At 35.3% G+C, this 26,103-nt stretch overlaps 3 protein-coding genes across 3 annotated transcripts; all 3 read right to left on the bottom strand.

Annotated features, from left to right (window-relative positions):
* Positions 1-721: 721 nt before the first annotated feature.
* Positions 722-6,282, bottom strand: LOC132165902 (oligouridylate-binding protein 1). Its single transcript, XM_059576601.2, has 12 exons — positions 6,062-6,282; positions 4,984-5,045; positions 4,552-4,654; positions 4,286-4,362; positions 4,154-4,215; positions 3,967-4,054; positions 3,735-3,810; positions 3,598-3,628; positions 2,765-2,884; positions 2,485-2,570; positions 1,937-2,110; positions 722-1,309 (listed from the first exon to the last, which is right to left on the bottom strand). The coding sequence occupies exons 1-12, from the start codon at positions 6,146-6,148 to the stop codon at positions 1,025-1,027; spliced, it is 1,251 nt and encodes a 416-aa protein (XP_059432584.2). The 5' UTR covers positions 6,149-6,282; the 3' UTR covers positions 722-1,024.
* A 3,315-nt stretch (positions 6,283-9,597) lies between these two features.
* JAZ1 (jasmonate-zim-domain protein 1) lies at positions 9,598-12,186 on the bottom strand. Its single transcript, XM_059576599.2, has 5 exons — positions 11,819-12,186; positions 10,992-11,181; positions 10,504-10,790; positions 10,338-10,395; positions 9,598-9,966 (listed from the first exon to the last, which is right to left on the bottom strand). The coding sequence occupies exons 1-5, from the start codon at positions 11,985-11,987 to the stop codon at positions 9,855-9,857; spliced, it is 816 nt and encodes a 271-aa protein (XP_059432582.2). The 5' UTR covers positions 11,988-12,186; the 3' UTR covers positions 9,598-9,854.
* Positions 12,187-17,854: 5,668 nt separating this feature from the next.
* On the bottom strand, positions 17,855-24,244 carry LOC132165513 (Pectin lyase-like superfamily protein). Its single transcript, XM_059576112.2, has 5 exons — positions 23,471-24,244; positions 21,652-21,772; positions 20,344-20,592; positions 19,114-19,267; positions 17,855-18,696 (listed from the first exon to the last, which is right to left on the bottom strand). The coding sequence occupies exons 1-5, from the start codon at positions 23,894-23,896 to the stop codon at positions 18,171-18,173; spliced, it is 1,476 nt and encodes a 491-aa protein (XP_059432095.1). The 5' UTR covers positions 23,897-24,244; the 3' UTR covers positions 17,855-18,170.
* Between the last annotated feature and the right edge of the window lie 1,859 nt (positions 24,245-26,103).

Below are 26,103 nucleotides of genomic sequence, written 5' to 3' on the forward strand. Positions count from 1 at the left end.
AAATTTCAAGCATCGTTTAACTTTAACCCAATCTCAGGCATTGTTTAAGTAGACTTAATCATGCTTAGTTGATAGTACCATTGATCCACTAAAACATGAAGTGTTTAAAATATGGATAGGACCATAGGTATCTCCTGTTGGCCTGTTGGCCAACCGCTGGGCTCTGTTTTTTACTTAAAATCAAAGTAGAGCTATTTTGCAACTAGTAATGTTAAAAGGAGAATTAAAGTCTTTCTTGTTCTCTCAAACGTGACTTTACTTTTAAAATCGTTATTGAATTTGAAATAATTATTATTAAATTTTAATATATTTGTGATTTAAAAAAAAAAGAAGTCTCCTAGCATTACTCATTTGCAACAAAGAAACGTTATCACCACAGGTGTGCCTACCCACAGCCAATCCTTTGGTCTAACCCCGAAACCACCTTTTTTGGTAGCCCTTTTCCTTCGGGTTTCGAAGTTATTAGACCAAATCATTTATTTATCCCATTTTCAATATATTTTTTTTTGGTTTTATTTGACACTGCACCACACCATACCACAGACCATGGATCAAAACTTTAGACATTAATGTCCACATTCATTTAGACACAACGTATACTTTTCAAGCTTTTGCTTTACCGGGAATTACAACCAAAAGGGAAAACAAAGCAAACGGGAAAGAAAAAGACATCAAGCTGGGTCCATCTTCATCTTTGTCCACAGAATATTGAAATATAATCTAACGGTAAAATTGTTCCCTCATAATCAAAGAAAAGCTGTAATGTGATAATGCTTAAGCTGAGTTGGGTCATCATACCCTCACAGAAAATGAAAAATTCTATCGCACACAAAGCAGGTATGTAACAGAAATACAGCAATCTAACCAGTAGAGAGAGAGAGAGAGAGAGAGAGGAGGAAAAGAAGAAGAAGAGGAGGAGGAGGAGGAAGAGGAAGAAGAAGAAACCGAAAAAGCACGACATCCTAAAGGCTACAAGGAAGTTGTTCCTCCCTGAAAAGGTATAATGGGAGTTTTCAACTTATAATTACTGGTAGTACATGAGCTGCTGGGTAGTTGCAACACCTTGGAAACTACCATCGTAGATAGGCTGACCAGCTCCAGCAGAACCCATTCCCATGGCTGCCTGCTTAAGGGCATATTGGCCCTGTGGATGCATAAGGGCTTGTGCACCCCCAATTTTACTTAATGCAATTTGTCGTTCATAGGCTGCAAGGTCAGTAGCTGAAAGACCTGGCATATGTACAGCAGTCGGAGGGGGAAGTGGCGTAGAAGCTGTCCCCGGTGGAGTAGGCTTGCTTCCCCATGAGCACTGCAACATCAACATACGCAAACAATCAAGCAAACTATTGCCAATATATATATATATACACAAGCCAATGATCACATCAGGACATCTTCCCAACAAACGTGTTTGCTCCTTAGAAGCAGAATCAGTTGTTCATTAGCTACAATCATAACTTTGTTGAGAGGAAAGAGTACTCAAGAAGAAGACAATATTTTCTTTGAAAAAAAAAATCATACATGAAGAGGAAGAAAACAATTTCGAGCATACAACAAAAGCATGCAGGCCAAATGCAGACATCGATAAACTATTCATTTTGTACAAGCAGTTAACTAATTGGTTTTCCAATTCCATTAACAGAACCCGGGTGATAAGCATATATCGTAAGCCAATAACACGAGTTCTGTAAGAACTTGGAGATGAGATATTTATTTCTTTAGAACCTATACATTGAAAATAGATGTTGGTTCCAAAATGACATCCCTCAATCATATGATATATGTTATTCACAAGTCAATATCAGAAAAATATTTAAGACCAACAATACTTGATTGTTACTTCTATTAGAACCCCACCCAACCCATAACCAAAATCTACAATATAGAGTATGCCAGTTTTATACCCAAAAATATAGTAGTCTAACAAAGAATGTACCTTTAATGGCTTGCCATAGAGGATCCGAGCATTCCCCATCTGAATAGCCAGAGCTGCTTCAGCATGTGTACTATATCTCACAAAACCAAAACCTTTATCTCTTTGCACACGAACATCTTCAATAATTCCAGCACCAAGGACATGGAAATGACGATGGAGATCAACTGAAGTAACCTGTAAATAAATTAAAAACGTCAACTAAGAAATTTTAAAAACTTTGAGTGGCTTTTTAACCATAGATGAGTCATACGTCATCAAGAGTTGTAGTACTTTACTATATCATTAGTGTTTCATGAAGAAAGATAAGTACATTTGAAGATTTCTTGATGTAGTCATTTAAAAAGGTGGGGATATCACTCATTCTGAGCAATAATCAAACGGTAACTCTATCAAAAAGGTATGATACTATCTGGGCATCACATGGTCAAGGGAATGATCCAGGACAAGGCTAGGATAGTCCACAAACAGATAACATATATTACCATCTAAAACATATAGATTGAGGAAAGAATTGAATGTGATCATGAGTCAAAGAAACAAATCCTTGCCTCAGGAGCAAGATTGCCCACATATACAGTGGTATACTGAGGATTGCTCTCAGGTGCATCATCATTAGTCTTCTCCTGACCATCATCTACAAAAGGAAAAAAGTTACGGCTGTCAGCTCTAAAATACATGCAAAGAGCAAATATCAAGCATCTGTACAAGACACTGGTCCCAACACACACACACACACCCCTGTGCAAGATGGCATAGCTTTACTTTCGCAACTAAATTTCAGCCATGAAAAAAAAAACTTATACAGTTCCATTTTCAAAATTAGTGCACCTGATGTTCCATTTGTTAGCTCAACAACACTTTTTGAGTCCAAACTCTGCTTGTCATCATTAGCACTAGCACCTTTTGCAGCCCAGTTACATCGAATTTGTCTACTTCCAAGCCACTTTCCTGAAATATTGAAACAAGGCCACCAATTTATATGTTTTTTTTTTGATAAGCAAGGCCACCAATTTATATGTGAAAAGACAAGTGCAACTTCAAGAGAAACCAAGTATTTCCACATGTACAACATCACAAATGAAGGATTAAACTTCTCATTTTCATAGGAAACTTTTTAATCATTGTCCAGAAAGCACACCAGAAATGTTTCTCAGAAATGCCTAGCCAATTATTTCCCTCCCTCCCCATACTTTTCTCTGGTTTCATAAGCATTCAGGTAATAAGTCAAGGTTTTCTAGGAAATGTTTCATAAACATTTCTCGTAAGATTTTCGCAAGTATATCCTATTGATTCACATAATTTAAACTTACACGTTACATTCTTGAAAAGTTAGTTGTTCGTATTTCCCATTTCCTTCCCAAGTCATTACTTCAGTTTCTTCTCTGCTTCTATAGTTCATGCCATAGAGGATATAATGAACAATAATAATGAAATTTGGGAATTAATGTTCTAAGAACAAATATTCCCAATAAAGACATATTCCCCAATAATGACTTCTTCAGAAAAGATGCAATTACACTTGTTTTAAATTTCAATGTTGTATTACTTCATATGCTGATATGTCAAAAAAAGAATACAAATCTGAAAGAAACAAGGCTTAAATTTTAAAGGAAAAATAAGAAGAAATAAAAACCAAATTAAAGCATTGGAAATACACATACCGTTTAAGTCATTTATTGCACCCTGGGCTTCCTGAACAAAATAAGATCATGACATGAATATGAAAAATAAACAGAAAATAACCATTCCATACACATTAAAAAGAAAAAGAAAATTTCCAATAAAACAATTTCAGTACCTGCTGATTCCTAAAAGAAACAAATCCAAAGCCCCTTGAACGCCCAGTTTTCTGATCCCACATAACCCTTGCATCTCTGTCACCAGCATACAGGTCAAATCAGTCTCAAGATATATGATGTCTTGTCTAACTATCAAGCACATATTGAAATACCGAATCCACTGACAATAACTGAATATAATCAAAGAAGAACATCATAAAGTACTTAAAGGACCCGGAACACGGAACTTACGAACAACTAGGATAGACGGAAAAGCACGCATATAATGTAGCATCAGTAACTTCAGGGCTAAGATCACCAACAAAAATATTAAAATGACCTAAATGACAAACATGCAATATCATGAGCGGTCAAAAATTAATATACACAAAATCACCACGCAAAATATAGGGAAAAAATGTCTAATATTTATATAAACCTGATGTATCCTCCCTCTGACTACTTGCATATGCCCAGTTAACTTTAATAGGCTGCCCTAACCTGTACAAACATCTTATTGAGATAGAGAACGGGAAGGAGGCAACCAATTTCATTTAAGGTTAATACTTACAGATGCCTCCCATTAAGAGTCACAATAGAAATTGCAGCGGACCTACGATCAAAGTAGTCCACAAAACCATAGGATGACTGCATAAGAAGAAAAGGAAACCTATAAGATGAAAATTGATAAAAAGTTCGGTAAAACAACAGTTCCCAACTTGAGCAGCCGAATTGTTTCCAGAAAGTAAATAATCTACCAGAAATTTTCATGTTAAGAAGATTGTAATAAAAAAATTAAAAAAAAAAATACTGAAAATAGGTACAATAATATCTCACTTTCTCCTTCCTGATGAGCTTGCATCCTTCAAGAGGACCAGCAGTTGCGAAAACTTCTTGGAGGAGGGGTTCGGTAACCTGTGGATGAATGTTTCCTACATACCTGCATTTGCTCATAAACAAAAACACAAGCTTATTAAATACACATAACAATGAAAGTGCTGAAAAAAGCAGTCTACCTACTTGGGAAATGTATTGCATATGTAATGTAATAAAATTAAAGAGAAAGAACTATCAAATAGGATAAAGTGATTTAAGTGTCTGTCCAGAGTATAACCGGCACTCAAATTAATAAAAAATCATTTAAGAGACCTTGAGAGACTAAATAGGCAAGAAAGCCACACCCAATTCAAAAGCATCCTATTGAAAGTAAAAAAGACAAAAAAGGAAAGAAAAAAATAAAATAAAAGAAAATGTCTATACAACACTCACACACTGCGGCATGTACTTGAATCAAACCCAGGAGGCAGATTTCCACTCAAGATAGGCTCTATCTGCAAAATAAAAATGTAAAAAACAAGAAGCCAAAAAAAAAAATGGAAGGAAAAGAAAACCTACACAAAAATATCTACACTCCTCACAAGAATTTCCAGGGATGCACAAAAGAAATGTTAAGAAATAAAGTCATGAGACACTCAAACTCGCATTAACCACCAACTAAAAAAAGTCCCATCATTCTTCAGGCAAAAAATTTCTACAAGCTCAACAGGAGTTTCAACATATACCAATGCAACATTTTTAGCTGGGTTGGTCATCTTGATTCTTACCAGCACCACTACAACTTTTTTCATTTTCTTTTTCCTGATAGTAAACACCGGTCATGCATCGATCCCACTTGCTTAAGTGAACATATAGAATCACTACAGAAAGAAAACGGCTTTGCACTAAACGAAGAAATGCTTGTTGAGTGTACATGCCCCCCCCCCCCCTCCCGCGCCCCGCCCTCTCTCCCTCCCTCCCCCTTACATGTTATGCACCCGCATAGAACTACATACACCAATAAATATATAACAATAAACAGGAAGATAGAAGAATAATATAAGTCTTGAGAGCATGCCATATCAGCCCGTCCAATAGCAAACCTCGTCATATAAGCTTCATACAGCCAAACGGCCACAAATAACTATACTCGCAAAAATAAGGTACCTTCACCTCCAATCCAAAATCCCTATCTATAATAATGAAGAAAAAAAATCCCCACAATATAAATTTCGCTTTATGGATTGCAAAATAACCAAAAAAACAAGAAACTCAAATGAAATTCCAATCAACGTACCGCGAAAAAATAAAAAATCGATACATTATTAAACTTAATTCCATTTTATTCAACTGCGGTTAAATACACAAAAATCTTACACTGCCTTCAGAGAAAGAAATCCGAAAACAATAACTTCTATATAAACATATATAATATCCATGTAAGAAACCAATTGTCGAATATAATAATCCCCATGTGCTAAAATTTTAATTAAAAAAAAACTTAATTGGAAGCAAAAGAAAGAAAGGGAACCTGAGGAGCGGTGGCGGCCAAGAGAGCAGGGTGGTGGTACAGTGACTGCTGCATCATCGCCTGCTGTTTGAGCCTCTGCTGTTGCATCCTTCACACGAACGGAAATTTCTCTAGGGTTTCGGGGAAAGGAAACAGAAACAGGAACAGGGATAAAAAAAAATAAATAAAAAGGAATTGAAAATCAAGAAAGGAGGAGAAGAAAAAGGAAATGGAAAAGGAAAAAAAAAAAGAAAAAAAAAAAAGAAAGAAAAAAGAAAACCCTCGGGCGGGAGGGAGGGAGGGCGAGAGTGAAACGACGACGAAGGATGAGGGGAAGATACTAGAGACAGTGGAGTGAGTGAAAGGGGACGCAGAGATTTTTTTTGTCTATACGCTGATTTTTTAATAGGGGACAAAAACGACATTAAAAAAAAAAACAAAATAAAATTGGATGGGCCTGCATGTATTTTTGGCAAATGGGCAAATTGGTTCTTTTAGGCCTCTATACTAAAACTGCTAAACAAAACCAAATCAAGTTTAATTCTTTAATTAGTATTCTTAATTTTTTTTTTAGACTCTTTAATTAGTATACTTATATATAATAATAAGTTTATGATTTCTAACAAAAATCCTATAAATAGACCCACACAAATATTACAACTATTCTAAGCCTAATTTATCTAATGCTTAATGATGAGAGGTTGCTCTAATTATTATCTAGAATTTTCTTATGCCTTGTCACGACATCACATCTAATTGGTCAGGTCTACATGCAAGATCCCCTTTGTTACCCAAAAAATAATAATAAGAAAAGATTAACGAAACATGTGTTTTTTAATTTGTTTTTTTAAATAATTAACATGAGAAATTATTTAAAATACGTTACATTAAATAATATAAAATAAATGTGAACATTACTCTTGTAAAAAAAAAAAAAATTATCTTAACATAAATTTGCTCGGTTTTGTTGCAAGAGGGATCAACTTGCATACAGTATACAGGCCCTAATTGGGATATTCATTGGAAGCCCAAGTGCTTGCTACGTTGGGCAACCAATAGAAGGCCTGTTTAATAGATATAAAACGAGACAAGACCTCCAAGGATATGAGCTGCATTGGTTTTTACATATGTATTATGTATATGGCTGATTATTATCTTTGTACGCGGTAATATTTCCTTGGCTTTCAAATGGGAGAAAGCCTTGGACTCAACCCATTATCTATAACTAATGCAAATGGATGATACCTAAACAAGTTTAGGGCTCAAAGCTCTTGGCCCAATTAGAAAGGGTAAAAGTTCGTAAGGGATAGCTCAACCACACTCCATGAAACGGATGTCATAGTTCGAATTAACCTCCCTCTCCCCTTGTGCAGACATGTAAAAAAAAAAAAAAAAGAGTAAAAAGGCTAGAAGCTTCTTGCTTATATATCACTATTGTATAACTACGAGTCTACAAATCCACAATGTTGACCATTTTCAAATAAGATAAGAGCTTTTTATACTCCAAATCTTTGTCTATTATGTTTTCTCAACAAATATACTGACTTAAGCATCGAAATTTTTATGCCGTTTGCCGACCGGCGCTACTCTAATAATTTTCTTCGTGTCTTGTAGATGACCCGTCATCCCAACTTGACCTTCCAAAAATCTGTATTTCCACCAAATCATTATTGTGTAGTGGTAGATGCATGTCCAAGCAGGGGGAGGGAATGAGGCCCAGATTTAAATTATGGTCTAGGTGCAATTAAGAGACAGGAATGCACCCACACATGCGCTTCCCAAAGAGAAGAAAATAAAAGTGAGAATTGGTCGCACCTTTCAGGTATGGGCAGGGAGGGACCATCATGGCATTAGAAAGGTCAGCTGTTAAATCACCCATGGTCCTAAAATGTCTAAGCTCAGGGTGCATAACCATATGGGACAGCCCCCTCTACCCTAAGCCTTCATGTCTTTCTCAATTTTTTTTTTTAATCTTTACCACCCAATTTATTTTATTCTTCTAGTTTTAGCCCCCTCCCCGGGACCATAAATAGAGAATTCAATTGTTGAATGCAGAAATTAATTTTGAAACCTTTCTAGGCCATTTTTATCTTCATTTTTCTGCCATACCCCACCAAGAGAAGAGAAGCAAAGAAAATTCACCAGAATTTTGTCTATTTCAAACCTAACACAAACCCGTTTCATATTATAAAATAAAAATACAGTATATAAAGATATGGACTGAAATTGAGCAGGCGGCTTGCTTGTGTTGATAGACAAACAAAAGACATTGATTTTTTTGTTTTTTTTTTTTTGGAATATCCACACAAAAGGGATAAGAGAAATTCAAATTAGTAACCTCCGCTTCATTAAACGTGATTTCAACCGGTCGACAAATGGCATTGAATCTTGTAATTGTGAAGTGGACAATCAAACCCACACATTTCACAACCCCCAAAAAAAAAAAAAAAAAGGAGAAAGGAAGAAGTGGTCAAAAGGAGACCGACCCCACCACCTTAAAAACATCATGTGATGCCCTAATAAACATGTTCCACTAATGGACGTGTCCTTTTCTTGTTAAGATATTATAATAATACTCGTAGACGTGAACAATGTGACAATGAGAATATTATACATAAAAAAAATAAAAAAAATAAAAAAGTAAAGAGGGCTATTTTTTATTTATTTATTTTTGTATTATTTTATGGTGTAGACGCAACCACCTAATGTTCTCCAACTTATTCAATTGTCGGCATGTGGACCTGTCCTGGCCTTTCCGATCTGTAGCCGTCTTAAAAGAAACCATTTCCTACGTTCAAGCTTCAAATCCGCGTGCTCAGAAAGAAAAAGATTAAAAATAATAAATAAAAGTTTCAAATCCGCGTGACCAGAAAGAAAAAAGATTAAAAACAATAAATAAAAGTTTCAAATCCGCGTGCTGTTTGGTGCAAGTGGGAGATATTTTTATGCCGAAGAAGGGGTCGCATACGGTGTGTTTATTATGCATCACTATCCGTGTTTTGGGTTGACTATTCAACAGCGGTTCTAAATCTGAATTGTGAATACGAAGTAGGTTACACATTCAATCCTTAATCAATAGAATGTTGTGAGTGTTTTCCATTTTTCTCATGAGTGGTTTTTTCTTGCTTGATTGGTTGAGATGATTGATTTGATCGTTGCCCCCACTTCGTTATGCAAATGTTTCTTGGTCCTCTTATTATAATAAAAGGATTTGACTAACGTGCCATAGAAAAGTTCAAAAAATTTATATTGTAGTTTTTTTAACGGCTTAGATTTAATTTGATTCCATCCAAGTGTAAAGAATAAAAAGCATCATCGTTTGACAATCAGCTTTGTGTTTTTGATTTTAATTTGTTGTCTTATATTTTCTGTCGTCAAAAAAACAACTCAAAATACAAAATATTACTAAAAATGCAAAAACAGTTTCTACATTTATATCAAATCAACTGTTTATCAAACCAACTTTTGAAGGGAGTTTGGAAAGCATATACATTCTGGCGTTCGAATGAAGCTACGGTTTAAAATCATCACAAGCACATATCCACTGAGAAAGAACCGGTTCTAATAAATTACTCCATTCATTGAAAAATATATCGGTTATCGAGATGATCACATCAAATTTAATTACAACAACTGAGATTCATCATCAATAGTTAGATCTAAGGCAGGCTGGCTGACTAGAGCCGAAGTTAAGAGGGAAACATAACAGAAGGACGGAAGCTAAATAAGTAAACAACATTAGCAGGCATAAAACCCACTAGAAAAAAAGGACAGCAGGCTTGAATTGTAATTGCCTAAAAATGAATATGATTAACTAATTTGGTGACTGGGCAGCCAGGCCGAGCCATGCCTTGCTTTCAGCTGGCTTTGTCGGGGCTGCTCCTAGTCCTGGGTTGCCTGTTTGGTATGGTGCCTTTGCAGTGACCCTGTAAAAGATGCCATAAGAAGATAACAAAGATCAATTATTGAACCACAACATAATCTCACTCTAATTTAAGAAAAAATTATTTTGATTGCAATTTCTCTCCCAGTTGTTTGGTCATTAATACAATATGACTGAATACACCAATCTTTACATGGAAGACTCGGCAAATCCCACACCCAACCACGTATTAATTGAGCAAAACTTGCCGGTGGCGGTGGATATCAAGAATGCCTCAATACCACCGCTGAATTTTTTTTGTTGAAAAAATGATAAATCCCTCCAATCACTGAAACAATGTGTTTGACACATACAGAAACATATGGGCCAAGCAATTTTTCTAAAGATCTGTTTTCCTATATTCCAAATGCCTACCTATCTTTTCTCTTCTCCAAGAACCGGTGGAGTGAAGCTCTCCTTGCAATTGGCAACTCTGCGGGGAAACAAAGGGAAAGAGACTTGAGTCAGAAACATATTGAACATCATGGCTATAAACTTTCCAATTTTAAAATTTCCCAGTTAAGTAACAATAGGTAATTACCACCAGCAAGAGGCTGAGGGGGCGGTTGAACGTTCTCTTGAATTGCTTTATTGCCAGGATTGGGAGGAACAGCACTAGTGCCGGTGGCGACTGAACTGGTGGAATCAACAGAGTTCTTGGCAAAGGCATGCTGGTTGTTGGTGTGGCTCTGGGAGGTTCCCTTGCTTGCTAACATCATGACTTCCTTTGCCTTGTCAGCTGGAAATTCGTTGAATACGATTACTTGCCCACCATAAAATATTGTCATCTGGGCTTTTTCAGGCTCTGCTGTGGCACACCTCTTCACTCTGCAGCATCAAGAACATATTACAGTCACATAATTATGAGCAAATATTTAATGGTGTGCTCAATCAATAGAGCTGCCAGCAATTAAATACATGACACCCCATATTAGGATTTATCAAATACAATTTGGGTGTTAACATTGAATCTGGGTATTTAGCAATACTAGTTAAAAAATGGCATAAGAGACTAGTAACCGAGCTCACCTAGAGTCAGCAGCAATCTTTGGGGCCTCTTCTTTTGGAATCGAGGTAGAAAACCCAGCTGGTTGAGGGAGCAAATCGGCGGGTTTAAAGTACCGACAGGCCGGCTCGGTACGGCCGGAAACATCACACAGTTTCTCATTGATCGGAAACAAATTCATCGTTGATGTCTGACGATACATCTCAGGTATAGCTGTTACAATTCTATCCATCGATCAGTTTCTAAATCTTGCCTCATTATATACAAAGAAAAATAGAAAACGCGAGTGACAAAGAATCAAATCACTAATTTGAAGGACAATTGAGCAGAAGCTATTTATAATTTGTCCAATTCGATCCAAGACCAAGTCTCACTAACAGAAGACGAGAGATAATCTCAACAGACAAAAAAAAAAAAAAAAAGTGAGGAAAATTTTACAAAATACTAAATTAAAAGTAGAAGATAATTCGGATTTGAGTGTTTTGAGGAGAGAATCATGGACATGTTGTCGGAGTTTTGAACTATTAAGCAGGAATATTGATATTTTTCAGTGTTTTTCGGGGGGGATTGGAATTAGGCAGTCGATGATTCAAAAAGAAAGGAAAATCACACAGATCCAAGTTCCAGGTTTGCTTGGAAAATTCACATAACGAAAAGAGGAATTAGATAGAGAGTTAAACCACGCGCCTATCAAAACCACCACCTAGACCGTAGACCCGACAAAATTCGAAACCTCCGGACAGGTCAGTCTGACTCCGACCACTAAGTAAGTTAAGATCGAATATTAACCGAAACCCAAAACGAACAGCGAAAAACCAATTAAAAATAATAATAAAAATGCAAAACGTACCGTTTCCTTCGATGTTGCATGTCATCCCGAGTCTGAGATCGCCAAAGGACCCCTTCTCCTTCAGGTACTGACTCAGCATGCTACACTTCTGCGAGAAGCTGTGCTTCTCCGGCGCCTTCGCCTGCCTCTGCCCGGACAAATCTGCAAACTCCGGCGAGCTCGACATCATCAATTGAATGCGAAAGTAGTATAAGGGTTCAGAGAACTGTGTATCCGAATCTATGGAAACCTAAGGCCTCGGTGCTTGTGCTCTCATATAGAAGCAACGAAATCAAAGAGAGACTCTCTTCTGTTTGCTGCTCCCCAGCTTCTCCGTGAGCCTTTTATCTGTTTATTATTATTTATTTTTTTTAATTTGATTTATTTATTTATTCGTTGATTATCTGTTTGTTGATTTCGGGCCTGATTTAAAAGGCACGAGGAATATATGGTGCTTTTCTAGCTTGTTCCTTGCACCTTCGCTTCCGTGGTCCTCATTATTATTTTATTCTTTTCTTATTTCAAACACGTGTTCTTTGCATCAGAAGACGGCAAGCTGTCCTTTCTGTCGCTTCCCACCGTCTTCCTTATTCTTTTACTATGTTGCCCCTAGTTTATACGGTCGCTGTTTTACACTGCAGTATAAATGACAGTATGAGAGATTTTGTGTGTATTATTTTGTAATGATGTCAATATTAACTCATCCAAGACCTGCATCTCAGCAGAAAAAAAAAAAAAAATTATTTTAATTATAGAAAGGTGAAGTATTTTTAGATTCTCTTTCTATATTCAGGGAAGAAAAGTTTTTTTTTTTTTTTTTTTTTTTCTTTCTAAATTGAGTTATTATTATACAAATTAATGTTTTTAATACTCTGAATACAGAGGGTTCAAAAAATCAAATCAAGTGCATCAAAAAGTTACAATTTACAGACCCCACATGTTTCACGATGAAGCAAAGATAAGTGGGTGCTTTTGTAAATCCCACCCCACTAATTCGGACGGCGTCAGAAATAACGGGGTTGGGGGCGCGGTGCTGGTTCTTCAACGTGCCGTCCTGCAGGTTAGCAACACGACCAAAGTGGGGGCCACGCACCCGTGCTTTTCTTCTCTTTTGCCCGAATTAAATTAAAAAAAGAGGAAGCGGCAAGTGCACGTTTCGTCCACCAACGCCACACTGACACGTGGAGAAGGATTACCTCATCGAGAGGCAAGTGGGGATGGATTATTAATTTATTATCATATTTTTAACATAACTTTATCATAATATTTTTAACATTTCACTTATTTTACTTAAATGGTTTTTTAATCTTTTATTTTACTCTTTTTTTTTTTTCTTGGTTCACTAAGAAAATAGAAAGATGTGAATTCTTTATAATTGAGTCCTTAAGGTCAATTTACCATATTTTTGGATAAGTAACACATTTTCATTTGATCTTGTCTCGCCCATATAAAAAAACATGCAATATATATGAGTAGTGATTTATATAACACTGGCGTGCATGAATGTCGTACATGCCAATGTTATAATATTTATTTATTTATTTATTTTTACTGTTTAAATATTATTTTAATTATATTTTATAATATTATAACATCGGCGTGTACACTGTTCATGCACGACACTGTTATATAAATCACTACTCTATATATATATATATATATATATATATATATATAAAATCATGTCAAGTTGAATTTCCTCTTTCTTTCTTTTTTTTTTTTTTTTTTGAAGAAAGTTGAATTTCCTTTGCTAATCAATTATAAACAACACAGCCATGCATTTTGATTTTAATATCTTAGAAAATATTATACCTACAACTATTTTATAACAAGTGATTATAAGGTATTATTATTTTTAGTGGCAAGCATGATCCCAATCACATATTAACACATGTCAAAAAGTTTCTAAAAAATTGTGTTACTTTAATATCTTATGTTGAAAAATGTTGGATCTACGATGGATTTACCATTTTTTCACTACTTGTTAAGATGTATTCGCATGTGATTTGAGGGTGTTAAAACTTTTTAATTAGTAAAAAATAATTATTTAAAAGCGTAGAGAGTCAACTCTCACTTGCAAAACGATGATGATATTTCCCATTGTTTAGAAGAAAAAAACATATTAGCAAAACGTTTATGCTGATCAGTGATCACGAATAAATTATTCAAGAAATAGAAAATAAAAATAAATAAATAATTGCCTTTCATTTCGTTGTACTTGTACAGCTCATACCCGAAAAGAATATCCAATCTTAACGCCAAAAACAAAAGAACCCCCTGTGGAAAACGCGGAGAGAGAAAGAGAGAAAAGTCGATGGGGGCGCCCACCGATGCGTCGCACAACTTGCATTCCGCACGTGGCACGATCGGGTTGGCCGGTGAAGAAGGAACATTTTCCTCGCGATCGTGACTCTGCTTTAGTTTTATTTCACTTTTTTTTTTTTTTTTTTTGGGAGAACTATGATTGACGTAATGACGTGTTTACTTTAAGTAGTTAATATAAAAAAATAATTTAAAATATACTACGAATAAAATAAATAAATAAAATACTAGAAAAAAACCTTAATATTTTTTTTAATAATATATAATAAATAGTTACGAAAATTGCTTTATTAATTTTAAATTCAATAATAATTTCAACCATCACATTAAAAAAATATATATAGACACGTGAAAATGTGGCACTTCTCTACCCTAAAATAGTTGGTCCCACACGTGGAGCGAGTGTTTTGAAGAATTGGTATTCGGAGACTTTGGGGTGTCACGGGTGATGACTGACGTGATTTAAAAGGACTCTGATATCTGATATCCACCACGTGATCTTCGTGTTCACAAGAATCACTCTGGTGCTCACTTGCGAAACACCCTTCCTTTTGTCGAAAATTACCACACCCACCACCACTCCCTGATTTTTTTATTTTTTTTTTGCCTTTGGTAATGCTGGGGAGTGGGCGCCCTCATTGGCGTACCATGAACTCTTTCTGTCAATCTCCTTCAGGATTAAGAATATAAAAGAAAAAAGATAAAGGTTAATCTCGTTAACTCACATACTCTTTGTTTATTTTAATCAAACCGTCTATGATATCCTAATTTATTATATGACTAATGCTTTTGTTTCTAATCATATGGTTACAACAACTAGATACTATATAGGCATGATTAGAATAATTTGAAACTCATATATGTTCATAGAATTATATTAGATCATAAGGGATGCAATTGTATGTTACCCTTAAAATTTTCAGTCACGCTTTGAAAATGTTGGGTTATTACAACTTTTAGTAAAAATCTCTTACAAATGGCCCAAGTAAATTATATTATATTGCTCCTCTAGTAAAATAACCAAAGTAAAATTTATGTTATAGTTAATAGCCACATCTAAATGAGCGGAAAGTTTGGTGATTTCATCAGAAACGGAGGAAGAAGATCGCTGGTGAACGTGGAGGGCAAAAGCTTGTTTGTTGGTTGATTTGGTTAAGTTACTACACAGAAGAGGGCAAACAATCACGCTTTTGGCAATTTTTTTGTGTTGTTTGGGGGTTGGTGAAGGTTGATTTGGTTGGATTCTTGTGGTTGGATTACTATCCCTTGAATTTTATTTAGGGTCGAAAAAATAATTTAAAAAAGATATAGAGTATAATAGATAATCAGTTGGAATTTGTATTGAAAATAAAGACACATTTATATATATTTTTTAAATGTATTTTAAATAACTAAAATAACTAGAGTATAGTTGAAAATGCTCTTTCAATGTGGTCAAAAGGAGAGGCTTTAGTTGGTTAGAGTTGAATGTTTGTAGGTAGGCTAGTGCAATTTAATTTATTGGCACTCACATGAAATGTTCCCGACAATTCAGATGGGTGTATGGACCTTCATCATCCACATTACTGGAATTTAAGGAATGCTTGCTTGAGCCTTTCTTCTTCCAATTCCAAGTACTCTAGCCTTTGTGATTAAAATTGGGCGTGAAGCGATCCCCCACCTAACTTTCTCTCTTGAAATTTATTGGAAAAAAAGTTTAATGGCAGTGGGATCAGAAATTCAGAATGATTATTATTATACCAATAATTTTAACTTTTAATGGCACACCCAGAACGTTAATTTGTACAATCTACATACCCACTTGATTAATCACAGTTTTTATCAGATGCAGTTTTCAATTTAATTATTTTTATTGAAGTGAAATATAGTTTTACAACTTATGTAACACAATTTAATTCTATAATTTGTTTTTATTTAATTAAATATTCAACGTGTTAAGTCTCACTGACACGAACAGACAAGCAAAGTAGATAAGGTTTAAAGAGGAAATATGAATGTTGTAATGGTAGCGCTTCCAATTTTGACTCATTATTTTGAGGACCATAAATCATAATTCATGTTTGGTTTAGTTGAAAAAGATGTGGTAAGAAAACGACGCATCAATGAAACTGAAGTTGGATGTGAGAATTCCGTATATATCCAATGGAAATGGTGTCAAACATAAGAGGAAATATGAATGTTGTAATGGTGGCGCTTCCAATTTTGACAAATTATTTTGAGGACCATAAATCATAATTCATGTTTGGTTTAGTTGAAGAAAACGTGGTAAGAAAACGTCAGTTAAACCTAAGTTGGATCTGAGAATTATGTATATATACAATGGAAATGGTGTCAAACATATGAGGCAGGTGAGGTAGATTGAATGTCTGTTGCTACTCATCACATGCATAATCAATTAAAAGGTTGTGGCCTGTGGGTCTGGGGTGTTTCATGTTTGGACCACCAAACTAGACCCTTTCCCCTCACTTCAATTCAATTCAATTCAATTCCCCACCATAGCGGCGAACTGAACTACATTTATAATTTATAATAATAAATAATATTTAGGGTATTATAATTTTTACTATAATTTTATTTTTTTTTGGAAAAGTCTACATACCTCCCTCAAACTATCACCTAATTGATAATGTTTCTCCAAACTTTTAATTGTGACAATGTCTTCCTCAAACTACCAAAACATTGTCAATGTCCCCCCATGATGAAACTACCGTTATAAAAATAAAAACAAAAATACTAAAATTTCTGGAAAAAAAAAAACCTAAAATTATAAAAAAAAAAAAAAATTTGATATATATTTTTTTTTAAATTGAAAATTTTCGTTTTTATTAAAAAATTGTCTTTTTTAATTTTTTTTAAATAAAATTTTCCTTTTTAAAAAAAATTAAAAAATTTTCGTTTAAAAAAAATAAAACTTTTGTTTTTTTAAAAAATCGAATAAAATAAAATAAAAAAATTGTTTTTTTTTTTTTAAAAATAAAAATTTCCATTTTTTTTTCAAAAAATCATTTAAAAAAAAAAAAAATTCGTTTTAAAAAATGAAAGTAATTTTTTTTTTTTTAATTAAAATTTTCGTTTTTTTTTTAATTTTTTTTTTTTTGAATTATAAGGGTATTTTTGTTATATTGAGAAATATATAGGGGCATTTTGATTTTTTACTAGCTTTGAGAAGGATATTGACAATGTTTTGATAGTTTAGGGGACATTGTTGTAATTAAAAATTTAAAAAAGAGATTATTAATTGAATAGTAGTTTAAAATGGTACGTTAATCTTACCCTATTTTTTTTTATAAACAATGTGATAAAGGGTACACAATGATAATAAACGACAACAACTTGGATCTTGGGATATTCAAAAGAGACCTCCTGTCTTCCATTGAAACACCACCATCCAATCTCATTTCCTTTCTTCGCTCATTACTTTCATACCCGGAAACTCAATTGTCAAAAACTTGACGGAAAGACTTATTTGTTCTAACTATTAATTCAAATAGCAAATGATAATGAACAAGCAATGAAAATGCTACCCAAATTTCTATTGGTGACGCCCAATTTGCAAGTTGATGTACTATTGAGTTGGTGCCACATGTTAATGCTTCAATAATAATGCAACTTCAGCTTGCATTCGTAATGGATAAAGATCCTCTGTGTCTCATAGTTTGATTTAAAGTTGATACATGCAACGGTTATATATTATGTTAAGATTGGCACATCTTTTATAATAGAAGGATTTGTAGATGGTACTAAAAGATTTGTATAAGCATCTGAGAATTCCTGGTATATACAACTCCATGAAATTAGAAAGCTCTAAGCAAGAAGAGCTCTTCGGATGGATCCATCTATCAACGTTCTTTCCACCCTTCTGCCATTCATTAACTTCCTTTCCCCTTAATAAAATGGAGGTGAAAAACGAAAAAGACCACATGAAAAAACATAACAAATAACATCGACTGCCCCCTCCCCCAACCTTATCCACCCAAAACATTTCAAACAGAAACAGAGGTCATCGATCTCCAGAAAGATGAGGCAGGGAGATTTTGGACCCATCACCTTCTCAAAAATCATAATCTATGTCTGTTATATTCTGGGCGAATGAGCGTTTAACAAGCCGTTCTTGCTCATCGTATCGATCGAGATTCTCACAAGGAGCAGGGAAGATGGTCCCTATTACACGACCTTCAACAAAGGCACACTGGAATATATGCTTCTTTTTGTATGTCAACCCCACTGACATATCTCGGAAAGTCACATTTCTTACTGGAATTTCTTCACTCCCATGGATACGGACTGGCACACGAACTCCCTGGCCATGGACACCGGTGAAACTAATGTCCTCAAGCACTGGGAGAGCCTTTCGATCATACCCATCATCAGGGTGCTCATTGTAATCTGTTTTGATGACAATTCCAACACGGACATTATCAAATGTAAGATTTCTGTAGGTTATTTGTCGCACATATCCACCTCTACCAGGGGCAGTCTTGATACGAACCGCACGCCTTGAGCCCCAGACAAGGAGGTTTTCCACAGTGACATTAGATACACCACCAGACATTTCACTGCCTATTGATATGCCGGCGCTGTTGGATTTCAGCCAAGGTGGATCTCAGTTACTATCTGAACATGTGATACTACCAAATGCTAAAAACTTACGAGTGAAGTAATGGAAGTAACATTCCACTACAGTAATATTGATTATGTATGAATGTATCTATGTGTGCGCAAGCGTGTGTGAGTATACAATACTATTTTACCAATAAATATAGACAGAAACAATGAGACACTCTGATCAAATTCATTCGTGAATACAATCAAATTTGCAACGGCGGCTTGAGGGCAAAAATTGAACAGACACATACACCCAGAAATTTCATCCATTCATATCATTGTATGCAGATGCATAATACTAATATTTAGTGCAATATAGTATTATATTGGGTTAACAAGTATGCCACGATCACATCCTAAGTTAGAAGCACGATGTTTAAGAGTTTTACCTGACCATAGAGCGAACAACAAGGTTTCGGATGAGTATATTCATTGAAGGACGTCCATAAGCAATTCCATACTGATCCCAGCCACTCTTTATTGCAATTCCATCATCCCCAACACTTATGTAACAGTCCTCAATCACCATATCCTCGCATGAATCTGTTTATTCCACACACAAAATGGAGTATGTTGATTACTACTGTATAACAAAAAAAGAAAAAAAGAGAAAGAAATAAAGAAAAAAATGAAAATGTGACAAGTTCATAAAGCTAAATCACTAGACCAAACCAGCGGGATGTACTTCAGATGATATTGGGAGGGCACCTCAATTGACCTTGTGTCACAAGGTTATGACATTTTAAAGTGTGTGATTCATCTATATGTATGTATGTATGTATGTATTTCATATAATATAATGTGTTGAGGAAAGGGGGGAGGGTGAAGAACTACAACATCGAGGGAAAATATGAAAATAACAATAAGAGTTCATCTTGCTCAGTTATATGATATTACATTCCAAGTATTATCATTTCCAGCTCACATGGTTCTCACATTTCAACCACTCACGGAACACCTGTATGAAGCAAACACTTAACATAGCCCAGCCATATCAATCACACTTCATTGAAACCCAGACCGATATCCTACTACTCATCAATTTAGTCTGTTCAGTTCGTAGGCAAAATTAGAAAAATCTATACAAAGGAGCATCTGCAAACTTCCAGTCTGACTATAATTTTTTCTTTTTGATAAGTAATATTGTATATATAAAAAAAAAAGCACAATGCGTTTCTAAGTACACAAAAAGTATACATAGGTAACCCAACTTAAAACCCAAAGACAAAACCCAAGAAGACCCAACCCAAAAACCCAACAAGTAGCCACAGCCAAACGGTAAAACCAAAGAAAAAGACCCAAAGACTAAAGCCCACACTAGCCCAACACCAGCCCTAAAAACCCAAAGCCCCTAATGCACCAGTCTGACTATAATTAAATTTATATTTTTTCATCTTGAGTCTATTAAATCTTGATTAAGTGTCAAATGACCAATGTTTACAATTTTTATTGATTTGAGACCCTTCTACCACAAAAGTGAATCCAAAGAATCAGTGGTTCATGAAGATGCTGACCAGATTAACAATATACAATGTGGCAGGGCAGCACCTATCAGCATGTAATACGTTAATGTATGTGAGTGTGTGCAGGCATGCATGTGTATAGTGATAAACACTTACCTGGATCTATTCCATCAGTGTTTGGAGCTTCGAATATGGGAGCCAAGATTGTAACATTTCTGATAGTTACATTCTTGCAGTCATATGGATGAAGTGTCCAAAAAGGAGAATCACGCAAAGTTATATTAGAGATCAGAATGTCACTTGACCACATTATCTGAACAAGAGGGCCCCTAGTGTGGTTAAGGACCTTTTGGCGATACTTCTTCCACCATGTTTGACCCTGTCCATTTATGGTACCATTATGCCCTGTTGGTGAACAATAGCATAAATTAGATCAAGTCACAAATTAACACTTGGCAAAGATGATAGGTACATGGCTTTAGTCCGAACCATAATTATATGCATCCCAGTCATCTGCATACCTTCTTGATCAACTTAGAGTTTGAAACCAAGCAGATCATAAAACTTATATGGCTAGTGTGCACAAAAAAAATATTGTTTGACAAGTGTGATTTGCAGCCTTGTAGTTGATATTTCATTTAACACTTTGGACATTTTTATGGTTATGGGGCACTCAACAAGACATAAGATGACTCACAGCATTATAGGTCATGGGGCACAGGCAGTTCAGAAACTAGCCATCCCATACTATATCTTTTCTTATGAATGACTAGGATAGTCAACCACATAGTCAACTAGCACCCAGTTGCCCAAAATAACAATAACATAACTGCATATTTATGGTTAAAACATATCATTGATCAATGGCTATTTCACCATAGAACACCTTTTGGTGTTAGATAACACTTTGGAGTCCTCGCTATGATCACCAGCTTGATCTGAACATTTTTTCTGAACAATACCTTTTTCAGCCAGCACATGTGGGGGGGGGGGGGGGGGGGGGGGAAGGGAAGTAATTCTAAAAATCCCTTAAAAAATGAAGTGGCTTTTAAAATCACCATTTGATCAAAATCCAATAATGATCAATCACAAGCCCAATGGTGATTTTAAGAGCCACATCATCCTGAAAATGACATAAGAGGGACTTGTAGCATTACTCAGGTAGGGGTGGGGATGGTATTGTTAGCTCACTTCCTAACAACTTAAAGCTTTTTCATTGGCTGCTAACATCTATGAAAATTGGGCCATTGAGTCCTCACAGATGAAACAGATCATGTAATGTTAAAGTTGACTCAGTTATAGACCACCACAAAACCTGAGTTTGAGAAGGCATTAAATTAAATATCTTAAAAATAATCAAGACATATTTGCATATTATTTTTATTCACCTCAGTCAGGGTCTTCGTAATGAATAGAAAATGCACCATAGCTTCCGCTTAGAAAAGAGAGGATGAAAAAACTAACCTGTAATAGTGACATCTTTGAGATTTTGACCATGAATCAAACTCCCATACCGAGGTCCAGGATGCTCTCTCCCATACCCATATGAAGGCAAAGGAGGCATCAACGGCCAATACTTCTCATCCTGTTATACATCACATTAGAGGACATACTGTAAAATAAGCAATAACTTTAGAGAAGAGAGTTCGGCGGCCACAACCAAAAAGACAAGACTATTAGATAATTTTGTTGACAACTAGGATAATAATTGTAAGCCCTAGACATAATGGTCTGTCCAACTAAGCCTCAAGCTTAACCCTATTCCAAAAACCACGCAAGGCATGTTCTCTAAAATCATGTAAAACGCAATGTATGACATATTAATTGTTTAAATCCATTGCACATGATGCAAACTTATACAAAGACATATATGGATAGACATTTGTATTAACATGGTATGATATGAGACCAATTCCCCCCAGACAAAGTGACTTCTAGAATCCATTTTTGAACAACCATAGTCTAATTCTGTTACCATATCAATGGGATCATCAATTGTAGCGGTAATTTGGATGAGGATGTCAGAGCTCTCAAGGAGGCTATGTCAGCCATTGAAAAGATTTAGGAACTTATTTTGATAAGTAATAAAAGTATTATTAGAATAAAAAGAAAGATCTAGAACTCCCTATGCGCAACATATGTACATTTAACATAAACAAGTACTCCTCACCATAAGCAACTGGAGTCTAAAATGTCAGGAGAGAGGGAAAAAACACTGGTTCCTCAAGAAAATCAGTACACTGCAACAAAGTTGGACGAGCAACATAAGTCATTCCTATACATCTAGGCATTAAAAAGTCCCATTGTGTAGATCATCCATTGCTCAAGTCTTGAGCGTTGTTATTCGCCCCTCTCTACTAAAAGGTAGTTCCACACTCCATGATACACAACAGTCATTCTTAATCTTCAGATTGTGGCCATCAAAAACCTTTACCAATTCCATTGTCTAACACTATATTTTCGAGGTGATTTAGTTGGTTTTCCATCTCTCCAGACCCCAATCATAAGTTATACCTCATCACAGAACTTGAGGAACCAGGTCCTGTCTGTATCTTCAACCTATTTGAATTGATCGTGTTTGTCTTTACACTCATTGATCCTAAGGACTTCCCATTGTTTCTCCAAAAGCAGTAAGTTATTCCAGAAAATTTTGTGTACAAAACCACAAATAGAACCTCTGGACTCAGTACCCAATGGATAAGAAATAAGTGTTTTTTCTTCTTTTTCTTCTTCTTCTTCCTTTATTTTTTATTTTTTATTTTTTGTTGACTTCAAAGTGATTACATACCACCATAAAACCAAATTAGTTTAGAATGCACTCCCATGATTTGTGACAATTAATTTTTTCATAAGTATAACCTACATCAGGAGGTTTCGAGTGTATAACGGAACAAGACTTGCACAGTCTTTATTGAAGTCCTGAAACTAATCGAAAAGCTCTTATAGTTCATTCCAAACGTATAATCACAACGCCTGTGAAATCCAAATCATTGGGCTTGTTAAAGAACCAAACATTAACAATTATTATCAAATTACAAGTCCTAAGCAGACATGTTAGCCACTTCCCACATAACAAATAGTGAAGACCCTAATGAATTTATCCAAAAAAAACATGGAAGACCCAAATGAAAATCCACCCATTTCCTGCATAAACTAGAGGTCTGAACAGAAAATCACTATAAGTCATACCTAGACAAAAGCAAACTAACCCAAATCCAATGCACTAAAAATAATAATAATAATAATAATAATAATAATAATGATAATAACAAACAAACTTTACCTGAATTCCAAGTATTTCAGCATCCTCAGCAAGGAACAGAGTCATATGGCTAGTGAGATTAAACGGCGCCGTAAGCCACCGCCCAGGAGGCACATTGAGCTGGGCACCACCTCGCTTCCCCAACTTGGAGATCGCCGAGACTGCTCTCTCAAAGGCCTCGGTGTTCACAGTGACCCCATCGCCGACCCCTCCAAAGTCCGTCAGATTGAATGCCACAGGCCTCAGCCTCGGCATGGGCTTCATCTGGGCACGCCCGAACACCCAGAATCCGTCCACGATGTTCCTCTGCCACACGAAAACCGAGGCAAAGGCGGCGATCCAAAGCACCATGAAGAGGGTCTTGTGGGAGGACATGAACGCCGGTACCCACCGCTTCCATTCCAGTCTCTGGTGGCTGAACCGCCCTAGCGGTAAGATCTCCACCATCACTTAGATACAACAACAGCACCCACAAGCCAAGTCAAGCCACGCAAGTCACAGGTGAGTTCGATCAACTAGGAAAGGAATGGTGGGTTTGCTTGAATTTTAACATGTGGGCTTGTGGGTTTTGTGGGTTTTTGATTTTGTGAGAGGATCTATTCCTAAATATCAGATTGTAGTTTGAGTGGGGATGGTGAGAGAGTGAAAGGGAGAATCTTCGGATTGGGTGAGATGTTACTAGTCAGAATCAGTTGCGTTTTTGTTTATAAGAAATTGATGGAGTGCATTCGAAGGGAAGGTTGTTCAGTTCGTAGGGGAGGGCGAGGTGTTCCTGAATTTGGACGTTGACTTTTTGCTCTTATCTTTTATGTAATCTTAAATCTTAATGCTTTCTGAGATTTTAATGTATCAATTTCAAAAATCAAAAAAATTACTTGCTTTATCGTTTTTGTTATCTCTTTATCAAAATAAAAATATTAACTTGTTTATTAATGAATTTTGGATGATGTTTTTTATTTTTAATTTAGGATTATTCTAATGGGATAAAGATAACAATAATTTTAAATATTTTATGGATGTTTTGTGTTTTAAGTTGTTTGTTTATCTTTTTGTTTTAAAAACAAATAAACTTTTACCAACAAAACCATTATTGAACAAACAACTCGGACACAAAAATAGTTTTTACATTTATATCACGTTATAATACTTTTTAAACTAAAATACATTAACATTAACAAACAGATTAAGGGTTTGTTTGGGATTACGTTTGTGAACCTCAAAAGTGCGTTTAACATCCTAAAAGCTCATTTGAAAAAAAAAAAAAAAAAAAAAAAAAAAAAAAAAACTGTTTGGTAAAAAAAATTCAAAGCGTTTTTGAAGGTCAAAAAGCCTAAAAATAGTCAAAAAGCACTTTGAGCAAAAACTTAAAAATAAAGTTTTTGCCAAAAAACATTTTTTTTTTTTTAACCTAAAAGCTATATTTCTCAAACGCAATTCCAATCAGACCCTAATTACCATAAATTTCTTATCTTATAACAAAAACTTAAACAAGTTTTTTGACAGAGAGGTTTCTATTTTTAAACAAAATAGGAAACATACTTTGATGTAACAATTGGGTTTTTCTCATTTTCAATTCTTCCATGTTGCAAACGGTATAAATTGATTTGAAGTTGTGAAAAAATGCTAACTATACGTGTGTTTTTTACACAAGAATAGCTTATACGTTAACATGACAATGTAATATTAAGATCACCAAATCTCTCGATCACCAACCATCTCTGAGTGGTGGCTGGAAGTAGCATTGACCGATATAGAGCGTATAATTTTTGTTGTTGATATGTGTAAAACACACTATAAATTAGAAATTGGTACGCTAAAAAAACAGTTTGACTTCGATTATGTTTACTTGTTTCAAGCATGATAGTTGAACAAAGACTCTCAAGTCAAGTAAGACAGAACAAAAGCTTTTACATGGCAAAATTTGTGTGTTTGTAACATTTGCGTATACATGAATGCAGATTTGAATACATAGAAAAGTTAGAATGCAAGCCATATGTCACTGTGAAGTAAGATTGCACAACGTATTGAGTAGGTGAAGAGGTGAGCTGTTCCAATCGGTCCAATTAGTTGAAAGCAGTTGATCAGCTACAATCACCTAACTAACACCTACGAGCTCAGCTGGTGGGGCAAGTCATGAAGCAGATTGAACCCTTTTTGTCAACATTTAGAATACTATTTTCTGCATCGAATCCATTTTCGAATGACTCATGTTTGACTGATCAAATATTGGAGGTGTTCATCTGCTCCATTATTAAGCTGTTATTGGGAATTAAATTGACCCTGCAACCTACACTGATAATATAGGACATTTACCAAAACAAAAATCTCTGTCATGTTATATTTAACTGATACTTATCTATTCATTTCTCATAGCATGTGTGTATCAAGCATGGAAAGAAACTCATGTCTCCACTGTTTGAAGATGAGCCCTCTTCCCTAAATTCACAGATGGTAATAATGAAGTTCAATGGGTAAACTGTATTCACATATAGGGTGGGAGTACGAGCTTCTTCTTTAAGTGTTTATAAATAGGACAAAAACTAATAGGATGGTTTGAGATGATCGACCATTCTTTTGAAGAATAGTTGACCACCGTTTAACCTTTCGAGAGAGTGGTCAACTACTTTTCGAATCACCCCATAAAGTAGCCAACC

The sequence above is a fragment of the Corylus avellana genome, chromosome 11 (assembly GCF_965113065.1).
Source record: "Corylus avellana chromosome 11, dhCorAvel1.hap1.2, whole genome shotgun sequence".
In the NCBI taxonomy this organism is placed as follows: domain Eukaryota; kingdom Viridiplantae; phylum Streptophyta; class Magnoliopsida; order Fagales; family Betulaceae; genus Corylus; species Corylus avellana.

Excerpts from the sequence above, each read along its gene's own strand:
- LOC132165902 (XM_059576601.2), bottom strand. The coding sequence starts at position 6,148 with ATGCAACAGCAGAGGCTCAAACAGCAGGCGATGATGCAGCAGTCACTG. Across the intron at positions 4,216-4,285 it reads ACTCTTAATGGGAGGCATCT|GTTAGGGCAGCCTATTAAAG; the intron begins GTAAGTATTAAC and ends ATGTTTGTACAG. Across the intron at positions 2,885-3,597 it reads TGCAATAAATGACTTAAACG|GAAAGTGGCTTGGAAGTAGA; the intron begins GTATGTGTATTT and ends TCAATATTTCAG.
- LOC132165513 (XM_059576112.2), bottom strand. The coding sequence starts at position 23,896 with ATGGTGGAGATCTTACCGCTAGGGCGGTTCAGCCACCAGAGACTGGAA. Across the intron at positions 20,593-21,651 it reads CAAAGATGTCACTATTACAG|GGCATAATGGTACCATAAAT; the intron begins GTTAGTTTTTTC and ends GTTCACCAACAG. Across the intron at positions 19,268-20,343 it reads CACTGATGGAATAGATCCAG|ATTCATGCGAGGATATGGTG; the intron begins GTAAGTGTTTAT and ends TGGAATAAACAG.
- JAZ1 (XM_059576599.2), bottom strand. The coding sequence starts at position 11,987 with ATGATGTCGAGCTCGCCGGAGTTTGCAGATTTGTCCGGGCAGAGGCAG. Across the intron at positions 10,791-10,991 it reads AAGATTGCTGCTGACTCTAG|AGTGAAGAGGTGTGCCACAG; the intron begins GTGAGCTCGGTT and ends TTGATGCTGCAG. Across the intron at positions 10,396-10,503 it reads CCCTCAGCCTCTTGCTGGTG|AGTTGCCAATTGCAAGGAGA; the intron begins GTAATTACCTAT and ends GTTTCCCCGCAG.